Source organism: Aquila chrysaetos, chromosome 8 (assembly GCF_900496995.4).
Source record: "Aquila chrysaetos chrysaetos chromosome 8, bAquChr1.4, whole genome shotgun sequence".
NCBI lineage: Eukaryota > Metazoa > Chordata > Aves > Accipitriformes > Accipitridae > Aquila > Aquila chrysaetos.
This window is the reverse complement of record NC_044011.1, coordinates 40,389,436-40,403,444: the sequence shown is the minus strand read 5'-3', so window position 1 is coordinate 40,403,444 and position 14,009 is coordinate 40,389,436. Positions and strand designations below refer to the sequence as shown.

General features: G+C 42.4%; 1 protein-coding gene across 1 annotated transcript in view; it reads left to right on the top strand.

The window, feature by feature from the left end:
* NCAM1 (neural cell adhesion molecule 1) overlaps positions 1-14,009 on the top strand; it is a 160,469-nt gene that overhangs the window by 82,193 nt on the left and 64,267 nt on the right. Inside the window, 4 exon segments of the mRNA XM_041125251.1 lie at positions 9,876-9,950; positions 11,456-11,674; positions 12,416-12,559; positions 13,397-13,534. Of these exon segments, the coding sequence (XP_040981185.1) occupies positions 9,876-9,950; positions 11,456-11,674; positions 12,416-12,559; positions 13,397-13,534 (576 nt within the window).

Below are 14,009 nucleotides of genomic sequence, written 5' to 3'. Positions count from 1 at the left end.
GCCGGCGGCGGGTCCGTCTTAGAGCCGGCTGGTATTGGCTCTCTCTCTCGAACGCAGGGGAAGCTTCCAGCAACTTCTTACAGAAGCCACCCCTGTAACCCCCCCCGCTACCAAAACCTTGCCACACAAAACCAATACAATTATGTATCAAATTTCTTCAGAATGTGTTGGTGTTGGTTCCTTATATAGCAACGAAGATCTTGCAGCAGAACCTCTGTTGTATGTGTCCGGCAAATATGACTGGGAGCTTTGTGAAAACACCAGTGTATTAGTGGCTTCCTTAAATACCATGCAAAAGAGTAGCAGACATTGAGCAGAGGACTCTGTATTAGAAAATAAAATGTGATTGTTAATGTTGACATAATTTCTGTCAACATTCAGATTGCAGGGAAATCAATTCATGGCGATATGGAGGAGAAAACTATACTTAGGGATATTACTCAAAGGCAAAAGGGCAAAACAGCTGTTTTGTGTGCCTCAGAAGGCAGCCCTGCTTATCTAATCGTGCTACTAATAACGACAGACTAAAACTAAAAAAACCCCACCTTTTGTTAACTGTGTACCTATGGGGGTTTTTTTTGTTTGTTTGTTTGTTTTTTTTTAAATACAAAGCTCCTAAGTACTACTTAAAGACATTTTTGAAATTACCTGCATTATTGGTAGGAGAAGGAAAATGCAAAAAGATTTGTCTAAGTTGGCCTGAAACAATGCAATGCTGTTATCTTTTGTATTTCCACTACAGGCAACCTGCCAAGCCTAGTGATTTTTTTACTGATGTTTGGTTCATTGGTAGGGCAAAACTTGGAGGAGGAACAATATTGTTCATTATTTGAAATATTAACTGACAAACTGTTTTCACCTGATGTTTATCAGGATGCTGAGAAACTTTGAGAAGTAGAAGAGAAAGAGCATTTAGGAACCTATCTAGCTGTTACATTGAGAGCAAAATCATGTCTGTACTGTTAAGCAGTTGTGTATCTGCAAACAAGAGAAAAGACCGGAAGATTGTACTGGTTTTAGTTCACCTACCATGCTGCAGAATGACACTGAAACATAGGGACAGTCTAAATGTCTGATGCACAAAAATGCATATGAGCAGTGAGGTACGTAATAGCAGCTACTGATCATGGTGTCTGGTTTTCTAATGAAATGATAAAGGGCAGGCAGTGGATGTGCTTACTTTGGTCTTGTTTTGCAGAAGTTCAGAGCAGCCAGTAGCAGCTGTGAAGAAGGTAGGCAAGTAATTTTTCAGGTTCTGGACATTAAGAGGATTATTTGTGCCATTTGAGGTCTTGAGCAATTAAGAAGAGGAGGAAGTTTCTCTTGTCTCCCCAACCTTAAGAGCTAATCATTCTTCTGGCCAGTTGGATAATTTAGAGATTGCAGTGCATATTTATGTCTTACCTGCCACTTCATAGATGCCTCTGATTTATAAGAGCTGTTTTCTAAGGATGCTGTTGCCAGTGAGTAATTCTTGGTGACCTGGAAAGCACTGGCTGTATGTAGCAAACTATAGGGGTTTGACCTTTCCTAGAGATGGTTAATATAGGAAAAGTAATTAGCTTGATATGTGATGTGTACAGTACACATGGGCAAGCCAGTCCGTTTCAAGGAATCATATATTATATAGACACTCTTAGACCTTAGATGCAGCAGTGCTGGAGATAACTTGAGTAGTAGGTCAACAGCCTTGAATGTGTCAGATATGCTTATCCTTCCAGTTTCATAAGCAAAATCAGAGTTTGAGCCAGGTCCGAATTCTGATAATCTTCACCTTATTGCCATGGTCTGAGGACATCACTCTTCCGTATTTGTCTTTCCTGTTGTCTTTGTTCCATGGAGAAGATGCTTCTACTGTTTAGCATAGCTGGGGACTAGTCACTGATTGAAAGTGACTTGTCCAATACCACACAGGCAGTCTATGGAGGGACAGGATGTCCAAGATAAATCTTGAAAGCCTAGGCTGGTTCCGTAACTGCAGGATCATGCATTCTCCCAGAATAAAGCCATCCTATGTGCCTCTCTGGCTCACTGTTGTCAATTTTGAATAGTTAATTTGCTTTTACTTTTATAATCTGTGTAGTTATGTATCCTTATTCTTAGCCATATGCTTCACATCATGAAGCCTGTTACCACGTAGAAGTCTCTCCTGTCTTGACTAAAGAAATGTGAATCTTGTCAGCAATGTGTTTCTTCTAGGTGGGTAAACAGATACGCCTTCCTGTAAGAGCTACTTGTGTATGAAAGGTCTTTTCCAACCTAAACGATTCTATGATTCTATGAAAGGAAACCCTTTTGTGCTTCAGCACTGCTGTGCGTTGTGGTTTAACCCCACCAGCCGGCAACTAAGCACCACAAAGCTGCTCACTCACTCCCCACCAGTGACATGGGAGAGGGAATCAGAAGAGTAAAAGTGAGAAAACTTGTGGGTTGACATGAAGACAGTGTAGTAAGTAAAGCAAAAGTCACACACACAAGCAAAGCAAACCAAGGAATTCATTCACTCTTTCCCATCGTCAGGCAGGTGTTCAGCCATGTCCAGGAAAGCAGGGCTCCATCACACGTAACAGTTACTTAGGAACTCTGAACGTTCCCCCTCCACCTCCTTCTTCTTGCCCCAGCTTTATATGCTGAGCATGATGTCATATGGTCTGGAATATCCCTTTGGTCAGTTGGGGTCAGCTGTCCCAGCTGTGTCCCCTCCCAGCTTCTAGTGCACCCCCAGCCTCCTCGCTGGCGGGGCAGGGTGAGGAGCAGAAAAGGCCTTGACTCTGTGTAAGCACTGCTCAGCAGTAACGAAAACATCCCTGTGTTATCAACACTGTTTCCAGCACAAATCTGAAACATAGCCCCATACAAGCTACTATGAAGAAAACGAACTGTGTCCCAGCCAAAAGCAGCACACTGTGTCACTGCAAATTAGGGAACTTCTCAGTATGTGACTTGTGCCTTTGAATAAAGATTGAGTTTATGGAGTTGCTAATGTTGTAGCAAGCTTGGACAGACCGACTTGGAGAAAAATAATGATGATGCCTGTCAAGATACTTTGTGACCTTAACGTCCTAAATTACAAAGAGGTTGAGACAAATGCACAGATAATTCTGTAAGGCCCTGCAAGAGTGCCCTTGATAGGTTGGATGGGTTGCTATAGGAAATCTGCTATGCCCAGCCCTCTATGTTTAGAGTGTAATGAAATTACTGGATACTATTTTGGAAGCTGCTGCTGCTGCTAAGGATCCCCCATTTCTGTCAGCTTAGCAGTAGGATCTAAGCGTAGCTTTGTGTTGGTGCAGAACACTGTCATAGTATCAGTATGTACATTTAAAGCTGTGCCTGTGTGTTTTCAGATACGTCCAATATAGGTATGCAGAGAACATAAACTCTGTGGAGTGTCCCTGTTGGGTTGAAAGAATTAAAGAGGAAGTATTCCTTGCTTGGATGGAAGCTCTGTAATTCACCCTCTGTACAGGACACTAAATGAGCAGAACAGATAAAAGTAGCAGGTACCATCAAAAGCACAGCATACTATAGTAACTGCAATCTTCTATTCTAGGGCCAGCCTAGCACTGTTACTGATATTCTGCACTATTTCCCAAGCCAGCTTAACGCTATAGCATGGCCTGCCAGTGACTGTCACCTTGTCACTGTTTAATAGCAGCGTTCAACAAGACGCTGACATTTTGAAAGACCAAATCAGTGTTTCTGACAGCAGCAGTTTGTTGAATGACACTGGCCTTATCCAGTTTTTCTGGGGTAGGGTAAATCAAGTGTAAAGGGTGTAGATTCATGTGTGTCAGTTCCCTCTGTTTTAGAATAAGCATTTGAGGGGAGGCCTTTTTTTGTTTGGTTTTACAGCTTGTCCGCTGAAGGAAGTAAATGAATGGTAGAGGAGAGATGAAAGCAGGGAAAGCATCTTAAAATAGAAATACAGAGGTTGTCTCAGCAGTATGATAGTTACCCAGAACCATGGACATGTGAGCAAAGTACCACTGGAATACAAGCTTGTAGCATGTCATCTGCCACACAACTACCTATGTGCACCTTCTAAATCAGTCCCATTTCCTAATGTGCAGTAGATCACTGAGTTCTGTTGGTTTTCTTCAAACTGTGTGAACAGAATACTGTATATTGCTGAGCCCTTTGAAAAGATGTGCTTGAGGGGCATCCCTGTTGTTTTGTACACTGCACAGAGATAACATGTTTTAAATATGACAAAAGAGTATGTAACAGTGCCTATGGATTGCTAGTAGATGAACAAGGCAATAATGAAGTTACTGTGTTTAGTACTCTTGTGGTTTAATCCCAGCCAGCAACTAAGCACCACGCAGCCGCTTACTCACTCCCCCCCACCCCGTGGGATGAGGAAGAGAATCGGGGGGGGGGGGGGGGGGAGTAAAACTCATGGGTTGTGATAAGAACAGTTTAATAGGACAGAAAGGAAAAAAATAATAATGATGATAATAATAATGATAATAATAATAATAATAATACAATTACAATAATGATAACAAAAGAATTGGAATATACAAAACAAGTGATGCACAGTGCAGTTGCTCACCACTTGCTGACTGATGCCCAGTTAGTTCCTGAGTAGTGATCCACCACCACCACCAGCCCCCCCAGGCCAACTCCCCCCAGTTTATATAGTGGGCATGATGTCACATGGTATGGAATGCCCCTTTCACCAGTTTGGGTCAGCTGTCCTGGCTGTGTCCCCTCCCAACTTCTTGTGCCCCTCCAGCCTTCTTGCTGGCTGGGCATGAGAAGCTGAAAAGTCCCTGACTTAGTAGAAACACTACTTAGCAACAACTGAAACCATCAGTGTGTTATCAACATTATTCTTGTACTAAATCCAAAACACAACACTGTACCAGCTACTAGAAAGAAAATTAACCCTATCCCAGCTGAAACCAGGACAAGTACGGAGGCAGCAATCACACCACTTTTCTGCTTGTATCAGAAGTTTGCGTCATGTAACTTGCTCAAAAGTCAGCTCATGAAGTCTGGTTAGCAGGAAATATCTATCAATGAGAAGATTTCTCAGGTTAGTATGTTCTTGTAAAAGGGATTACCTAGGCCCTAAGCTGCCAGTGATGCAGATACAATTCTGTATGTTTCAGCAATCTCCTTCAAGAAAAGTCACAAGATATACAGTGTGCATCTGACCTACCTGATCCTCTCACAGAGTACTTCAGCATCTTGTTCCCAGTACTAGATTAAAGAAACTGAAGTGTAGTGTGAAGTAGATCTGTTAATACTGGCTCTCTGGTTCCTGCTACTCATGAGGTCACAGTTTCTGTGTCATGGTAATTGCTAGGTTTAAAAAGTGCATTTCCAGTGTTAGTAATAATATCAGGAGGTTTCTTGTCTGCCTCCCTCATGTCATGGTTGAAGGGACTGCCCTGACGTACAGGGGCACTAGTGGTGTAGGAATTGCTGCCCCTCTGCATAACCTTTCCAGAAATTCTATTACTTAGGCCAGTAATTAGGAGATTTAATGGTAACTTTGCAGCTGGTGGAGCAGAGGGAGTACTGACTGAATGAGGCATAACCGAGGATGTCCTTCCTTCTCTCATTTCTAAGACTCCAAAAAGTTTTGCCTTATTGTGTCCTACGGGTCGTTTCTAGGTTTCATTCTCTTGAAAACCTGCCCTTAATGCATAGAAGGAGCTGAGCCCTTAGGAAAAAATGAGGGAAAATCTTGGGAGCTGGATGTTGTTGCCTTGGCTCAGATCTCTTGCCCGGCCCTTTTGGCTGCATTTACAGTAAGATGTTTCCTGGTTGTGTGATTTCCTCCTATTCTTTGCATCTACTGTGGCACAGACATGCATAAAAAAGATGTAAGGTAGAGCACAAATGCTGAATTCTAGGGTGATGAAAAGTTCAATGCTTTACACAAAGCCTTTTTTTCTCATTTCTAGCTGTAACAGAAAGCACCTGAGAATGGAATGAAAGGCATTAATAACCCCAGCCTTTGCCACTGCCTTCCCAGCATGCAGCAACTCAAAAGTGTACAAGAGGCCCATTGGTGTATTTATATAGTGTAGTGTGGCAAAAAAAAAAAAAAGGAAAGAAAAAAAAGGGTATGAATTTATATTAGATCTCAATTAGCTCAAAGCCATTTTACCAGCACCCCACTGTTTGCTAGCGGTGCTTGGCTGAGAAGAAAGTAAGTTGATGACTAGTCTAAATGCCCTTCCTTGGGCTGATCTGGTTTTCCAAGGCAGTGCTGTGAGGGAATTCAATCACAATTTCATTGTGTTCCCAGTTGATAAAAAGTGCAGGGCTCAGGAGAGTGTCTTGGGCAGGCCAAGAGGGGCTGAAAGCTGCTTCTGAAAGCCTCTTGGCTAGGCAAGATATACAGCCATACATGCAAATGTTGGCCAGAACTAGAACACACAGTGCTCACGAGCTTGGTTTCAATTGAATCTTGGCTAGGTTGTTTCTGTTTACTGCTGTATCCCATTTTTTTGAGATGGAATACTAGTGTCTTTCAGTATAGCCTGCTAAAATCTGGTGAGAGTAAAACTAGAAAAGTGGTGTGGACCTTGCACTATTATTATCCTTTGCAGAGTTTACTTATGAAGAGAAATGCTGTGTCAGAATGGTTGTTGGCTAAAGAAATGTGCTCAGATACCTTATCAGAAAATCCTAATACTTAAAGTCCTTTTTAATGATGGCAGGCAGCACTCCTTCATTCTGTGTATAGCTGTATACTTAATGTCTAACACCCACAGTCCATATGTCTGTTTCCCAAGTACTGTAAGGAATGTTGCTATTGGCACATACAAACAGGTTTTTATTTCTGAAGCAGTGCATGTTTCTTAAAAACTCAGGTGTGTTTGGCAGCTAAAACTAATGCCTCCTGTGGTCTGGAGGTAAAATTAGCTGCTCTGAGAGAAGGATTTTTGTGCACTACAGCATGAAAACACAGAGGGTGACGGACGAAGTATTTGCAGTAAAGTTGCTGAGAAGTGCTCTTGCTACATGGGGTAGAGGAATAGCTTGATTAAGATGACTGTTTTCTGCAAGCTAATGGCTGCAGTTTCAAAATAAAACCTATTCATTTTGGCCTCTTGAAATTCATACTTGACCTGGACTTGTTAGGCCACAGAGCTGCTGCAGCATTAAGCCATAGCTGGAGGAAAGCCAGAATCCAATTACATTTTCTGCCTAATGGTTCATAATTTATGCTATGAAGAAGGCAGTGATGTTGCTGGGGGAAAAGGGCATTGGGCATGCTTGGATATGCATTGTGGAAGGCTGACTGTAAACGAACATGAAAATGGGGAGGTATGCTTTCCCTTCTTACTTGTTTAGTACCAGTGTAATTCAAGTCAGAAAATAAGTAGCCATACTGGACTATATGCAACACAGAGCAGAAATCTGGTTAGCTTTCATCTTGGCCGTCTAACTTGCTTTGCTGTGATTGTTAATTCTCCCCTTACTGTACTAAAACAGGATTGTTTTAATAAATTCAGCATCTTTGACTTTTTGCTTTTGGTTTCTGATGACACTTCCAAAATGGTATGTTCCTTCTCCTTTGTCTATTAAATGCTAATCAGTTTCACTTTTGTAAATAAATGAGGAAAAAATATGTTTGGGTTTTGGTTTTTTTTGGGGTGTGGGGGGGAGTGTGTTGGTTTTTTTTAGTAGTGGGACTCCAAATGTAGGCTCCTAAACTGTGCTTAGGTATTGAGGTAGGAGACTTGCCCTACTTAGAGAGCTGCTCAGAGAGGTTGGTTATTCTTGAACGCCCTACTTTTAATTTAGATACCTAAATACGGATTCAAAAACTGAACTTTGGACTTCTGTTGTCAATGTTGGCCTTTCTTTTTTACTTTGAGTGAAGGTGAGAAGGCTTTTACAGCAGCAATTACCAGAGCCTCTGAACTTTAACAAACATTTAACTGTTCACCCAGGAGCTCTAAATGTTCCTTAATAAATTGTTCTCATTTGGGTGAGACTAAGGATTCTTGGTTCTGTAAATTTAATTTCTAAATGGGAGCTATCACTCACATGCCGAAGATCCAAGATCTTAAAAGATCTCCAAGATCATAAAAGACAGTTTAATTGATAATTTGAAAACACTGTAAAAAGGTCCCATTATTAAAAGGTGCCTGTCTTCCGCTGATGTCCCCAGCTTCTGAAGTGTTCATACTGGAAACTACTGTAATGTTATTCTGGATTATTTGCATCACTGTGCATTGCTGCAGCTGCTGCCCAAAGATATTAATTGAGTTTGTAATATTGTCTATGCTCAAATCTACTTCCATTGTAATGTAGAAGGATAAATGTTTTAGATAGTACTGCAAAGCAGAAATCTGGTCTGGAGGAACTCAGAGTTCTGGATTTGAGGCATTTAAGATTTCCACTCAGTCCATACAGCAGACACCTTCCCAGGAAGAACACCCCAGAAATATGATTGCAAATGTAGAATTCAGATGTTGGAGAGATTTGTAGAAAAACAACAAAAATGAGCCTATAGAAGTAAGCTATTTAGTCCTCACTGCACTGAATCTAATAAACCTTTAGCCTTTTATTATATTTGGCTCTTTGTACTTGCAGTTCTGTTTGGGATTGAATTATATTAAAGTAGTATAGTTGAGAGAAATTAGATTACCTAGAAATAAAACAGGCTGAATGCAGGAGCTAGAAGGACAACTTGTACTTCATTGAAGAGTACAAGGAAGGCAAGGTAGTACCCTCAGACAAGACACGTGAGTTAAAGATGTCTGAAGGGAGATTGAAAACGTCTGGGAATCATTTTGGTTTCTTTCAGCAACTGTATCCTCAAATATACTCTCTGGAATTATTATCTAACTTGGATTATTTTTAAATGATTCCTTCAAGGCTGTGCTGGATTCAGTTGTAGGGAGCACAGAAGGTACAATATCTTTCACTTCCAGGCTCCCTCAATTCCAGACAAGCAAGTAGTAGATGCTTCACTCAGGTCCATGGAACATCTGCTCCATCTCTGCTGCCAAAACACCTTCAGTCTCTTATTTAAAAATAAAATAAAATAAAACAAAAAAATCAAGAAAACAACTAAAAAAAGCTAACAAAAACCCAAAGCACTGGTGATATGCCATGACAAGACATTGGAAGAGACCAAAGTATTGCTAATATTTTCACCTCTGCAGTAGGAGGGAGTTAGGTGAAATGTGCCTGGATGAACTTGGAAGCAAGTCTCAGCCAGTACTGTGAAGGCAGAAATCACAAACTGTCAATAGTCCTTGTCAGTATATACTGGAAGAAATTTCCTTCCTAATCCAGGTGTGCTCTGTCTGCCATAAACATCTCTGATTTGCTGGCTGTTTGGACTAGGTTTCTGACTGGAAGATCAGAGTTAGGAGATCAAGGACCCAGTGACTTCCATTCTGCATTTGTGATGGTTGGTAACTGGGACTTGTATGAATATGGTATCACATACAGCAACAAGTAGTCTCCAAAGCAAAGATAATTTGTATTTACTGCCAGGATACAACTTTGAGCCAGTTCCAGTTTGAATTCAGAGGAGTCCTTACAAGCTGTTTGATGTTCTGGTGCGCACACCAAGGGCGCTCCCTAGTAGTGCAGTGTGGTAGAGATTTGAATGTAAATCAGCCCTTTCTGTATCATTCCATGTGGTTTTATGAAGGGGTGGAAGCAACTCTGAATGTTAGCAACTTCTTTTGGGTTCTAAGGAGTCCATGGCACTGCACATTCAGATAAATACGGATAAAGAGCAACAGTTATGAAGCCAAGAATGCTTGACCCTATGCTCTTCCATTGGATGAGTAAAGGAGCCATGGGATTGGAAGGCTGGCAAAGCTTTTTTGCTGAAGACCATTCCTATTGTCTAACAATCTTTTGCGTGCTCGTTTCTTTTCCAGCCTCACTACAAGTGGACATTGTTCCAAGCCAGGGGGAGATCAGCGTTGGAGAATCTAAGTTCTTCTTATGTCAAGGTGAGTGATGGCTTATGGCATCAGTTGTCTCTATCTGGGCTTGCTGGGAATGTCAATCAGTGTATTAACTTGGGGGTAAAAGCTCCAGTGCCAGGTCTAGCTGCAAGATCTCTTGCTCTTTCTTTCTCATATGCCCTTATGGTTTATAAGGCTAAGGAGCAAAGGCAACACATGCTGTTTACTGGAAACAGTAAATGCATTCTCCCTTGAGAGCTGGCAACAGAAAGCAGCTCCAGCAAACAGATTTTAAAATGAAAGAACAGGTACCGAAGTGTTGTCTCTAAGCTTGAGCAACAGCCACAACAGTGGCACCTTGCATCATTCCACAGCTCTTTGATCTTTTGAATTAAGCCTGTTGTTTTTCCAAGTTATTTCTCTAATCAACTGCTAACAGCAGTAATGGGAGTGCTAGGTGACTTGAGAGTTGTTACTTCTGCAACTACGGATTTTAATGCTGCTGAAAACTTGTATTTCTTGTGAGCCAATTTACTGTTTGTTCAGGCCACCAACTGCCCTGGGCTGTTCTCCTGCACAACGTGGTGCAGTGCTGGCACAATCCATGTGCCCCAGAGTGGGTCCTACAATTTTACAGCATTTTCTAAATTAGCATCTACATGTCCTCTTCAGAGGTTCTCCTGAAAGCAGCTGGCCTGATTTCTAATGGGAGGAATTAGTATGTTGGAGCACTGACATGATAGCATCCTGAAGCATGACACAGAGCAAGTAGGTGCTGTAATGAACTCTGGGAGCAAAATGCCATCAGAGGGCCATGCTTCCTCAGGAGCATACTGACTGGGACGAGTAATGAGGTCATCTGATCCAGGAGTGCTTAACTGCAAAGGAATTTGTTAATGCCAGTGCTTTAAAAATGAAAGTATGCTCTGAGCAAGTGCTGTTGTGATGATATTTGCATTCAGAAAACTGTGGGATCAATTAAAGCCCCTCCAATAATAGGAGTTTGTCCCAAATAACAAAGCCACATTGAGGAATGCAGAGATGTGAGCTGCAACAAAGAGACAGCCTGAAACCACTTAATAACAATTCTGATTCACACTGGATGTAGCAGGAGGTTTAAGCTGATCAATGCCAGAACTGCTGCTACACCAATGTCACCATTTTGGTGTGCAAAGTAGCCCAGCCTGCAAATACAGGTTTTTATTGAAAACATGAAGGAGCCGAAGCAAGAAGAGATTTTCATTTCTTGGGCTGATCTGTGTAGTGGAGGGACTGGGACATGGGATCCCAGGATGCACAGAAGGCCATTCTGGGCTAAAATGAGTGTACCCCTTTAGATTATAAAACCAACCTAATATCGTTTTTGCAGGACAGCAGCTGACCATTCACAGTGCTGTGAGAGAGAATTTTCTTTGGTTGCTTCTCAAGTACCAGAAGCCCTTCCCCTGGGTCAGTCTTCCGCATAGCGCTACTGGTTGTATTTAATTCCCTCTGTGCAGATTTGTTGGGAATTCATTTCAATTTGCTCTGTTTTCTCTTATTGTCCCTAGTGGCAGGGGAGGCCAAATACAAAGACATTTCCTGGTTTTCCCCTAATGGTGAGAAGCTGACGCCGAACCAACAGCGCATCTCAGTGGTGCGAAATGATGACTTCTCCTCCACCCTCACCATCTACAACGCAAACATTGATGATGCTGGCATCTATAAATGTGTTGTCAGTAGCGTGGAGGAGGGAGACTCCGAGGCCACCGTCAATGTGAAAATTTTCCGTAAGAGAGCGGCTCCGAGGCTATTTTCTGGTCTACCTTGCACATGTATGAGGCAAGATTAGGGAGGCAACCATTTTACCTTCCTAGAAAAGGCTACTTTTAAAGGGGAAGCAGGAGGGTGAAAAGAAAGGGGATGTTAAGAAGATACAGGCTTCTCCTTTCTTGGTTTGGAGGGGTAGGTGGGAGCTAAGACCTTGGCCTGTCAGGGCATTACCAGTGTGTCTACTGCTTAAATTCTTCTGAAAGACAGGAGAGGAGGGGTAGAAGGAGAAGGTTCCGGTGCATCATAAATGTCTGGGAGGAGTAAGCAGAGAGAGCAGCTTTTGTGGATGACAGACATGCTATGAGATAAGACTAGTGTTCAGTAAAGAGAATCACACATTCAGAAGGGTTATAATAAGCCATCAGCAGAGCCACGATGGCAGCTCCTCCGCTTCCTGCCGGGAAGCTGAGAAGTTCCAAGTTCACATTTTCTCTTTGCAGTGTGGACAAATTGGTGAGCTAGGTAGAGTATTGATTTGGCCCACTGATATGCCTGGGAGACAGGGCTGGAAAATGGGGTTCCTGTGTTGCAGAGTAGTGCATTGAGTCAGGCATACCTTTATCGTCCACTTGGGAACAAGAAGATTTCTGGAGAAAATGTCCTCTGGAGTTTCTTTGCTTTCCTCAGGCTTGAGTCAGGAGCACAGCTTGAGGTGTGCCGAGAAAGCTGCAGTGACTTTCTCCTTCCGTTGTTTTCAGAAAAGCTGATGTTCAAGAATGCTCCCACTCCTCAGGAATTCAAGGAAGGGGATGATGCTGTGATTGTGTGTGATGTGGTCAGCTCACTGCCTCCTACCATCATCTGGAAGCACAAGGGCAGGGATGTTATCCTAAAAAAAGATGGTAAGGCACAAGAGATGTCTTGGTGCTTGTCCATTCAGGGGTCAAATGTCCATCTCTCATCAGGGCTCAAATCAGGTTCATACAAGGGTTTCAGAAGAACAAAATGGTGGTGGTCACAAGGGAGGAGAGAAGCAATTTGTACCTAACACTAGGTCTTAGGATGTGAATTTAGTTATTCAAGGTGCTGTTTGGCAGTGGCAGGGCAATAATGTTTCCACAGAAATGGCCATCAGGCTTTGACACTGGAATAGGCCAAGGAATGCTAGAAAAATATTTTGGGTAAAAGAAATGCCATCAGACAGAAAAGCTGCATGTTATGACACTCTCCAGTCTTCCTGAGGAAAAGGGGCTAAAAGCTTCTTGCAAGAACCTTTCGCTTTCTTTCAAAATCCTGCAGACTGTCATGCCCGGAGAGGTATTTTACTGGCAGAGGAGACTTTGGAGCCCTGATTCCAGCTGAGCATTCGTGCCTCAGCTGTTTCCCACATCTGCTTGTTGCTAGCACAAGGGAACTGTAGTAAGACTTGAACTCTGCCACCCTTGGGCAAGAGGGGCAAGTTTCAAATTGCTTGTTGTCTGATGCTAATTAAGTGTAAATGTGTTTGTGTGTGTATATTTATTTGTTTATCTCTCCTTGTGTACTTAAAGCATCAGAGCAATTTGCCTGCTACCCACATCTGGTTTCTTTCTTGGCAGTGTCAGATCCAGTTACAGCAGCATCTCCATTAAATGTTGGGAAGGATATTTTATTATGCTAAGCCTTGTCTCAACCCAGAAAGGGCAAGGAGAGAAGAAGAACCTGTTACCTGCAGTGAGCTTTCCTTTTGTCTTTTCTAGTTCGATTTATAGTGCTGTCCAACAACTACCTGCAGATCCGGGGCATCAAGAAAACAGATGAAGGGACATACCGCTGTGAGGGCCGGATCTTGGCTCGTGGGGAGATCAACTTCAAAGATATTCAGGTCATCGTAAATGGTGAGCAGCTTAGAGTAAGGCTAGTATGGGAGCAGGATATGTAGCACCTGCACTCCAGGCTGCTGATGGAAATGTTACTTTAGATTCACACTCACGATTTACCATCAGCTTACTAATCTTTCTCTGCTGTGTCAAATAAAAATGTCCCTGAAATTGACTGAGTGTTTACCAGATGTTTACAGGAAATTATCATGTCAAGAGAAACCTTAAGTGTCTCATGTCTTAGAGTGAGGTATTGATCTTGTTGGGACCCACAAGTGGGTTTGTCCACAATACTGATTTTCTGTGTGTCTCCCCACCCCCTGCCCTTCCTTCCCTGTGCTGATTGCCTTGGAGAGCTCATGCATCAAACCTGTTGATTGAAACCTGCACGTGATGGTATAAGGGTTTGAATTACTAGTGACATCTGTGTGCATTGCAGAGATTTACAGTGAGCCTTCCAGGGCTCACTCTTGCTCACATCTTCTGTCCTTTC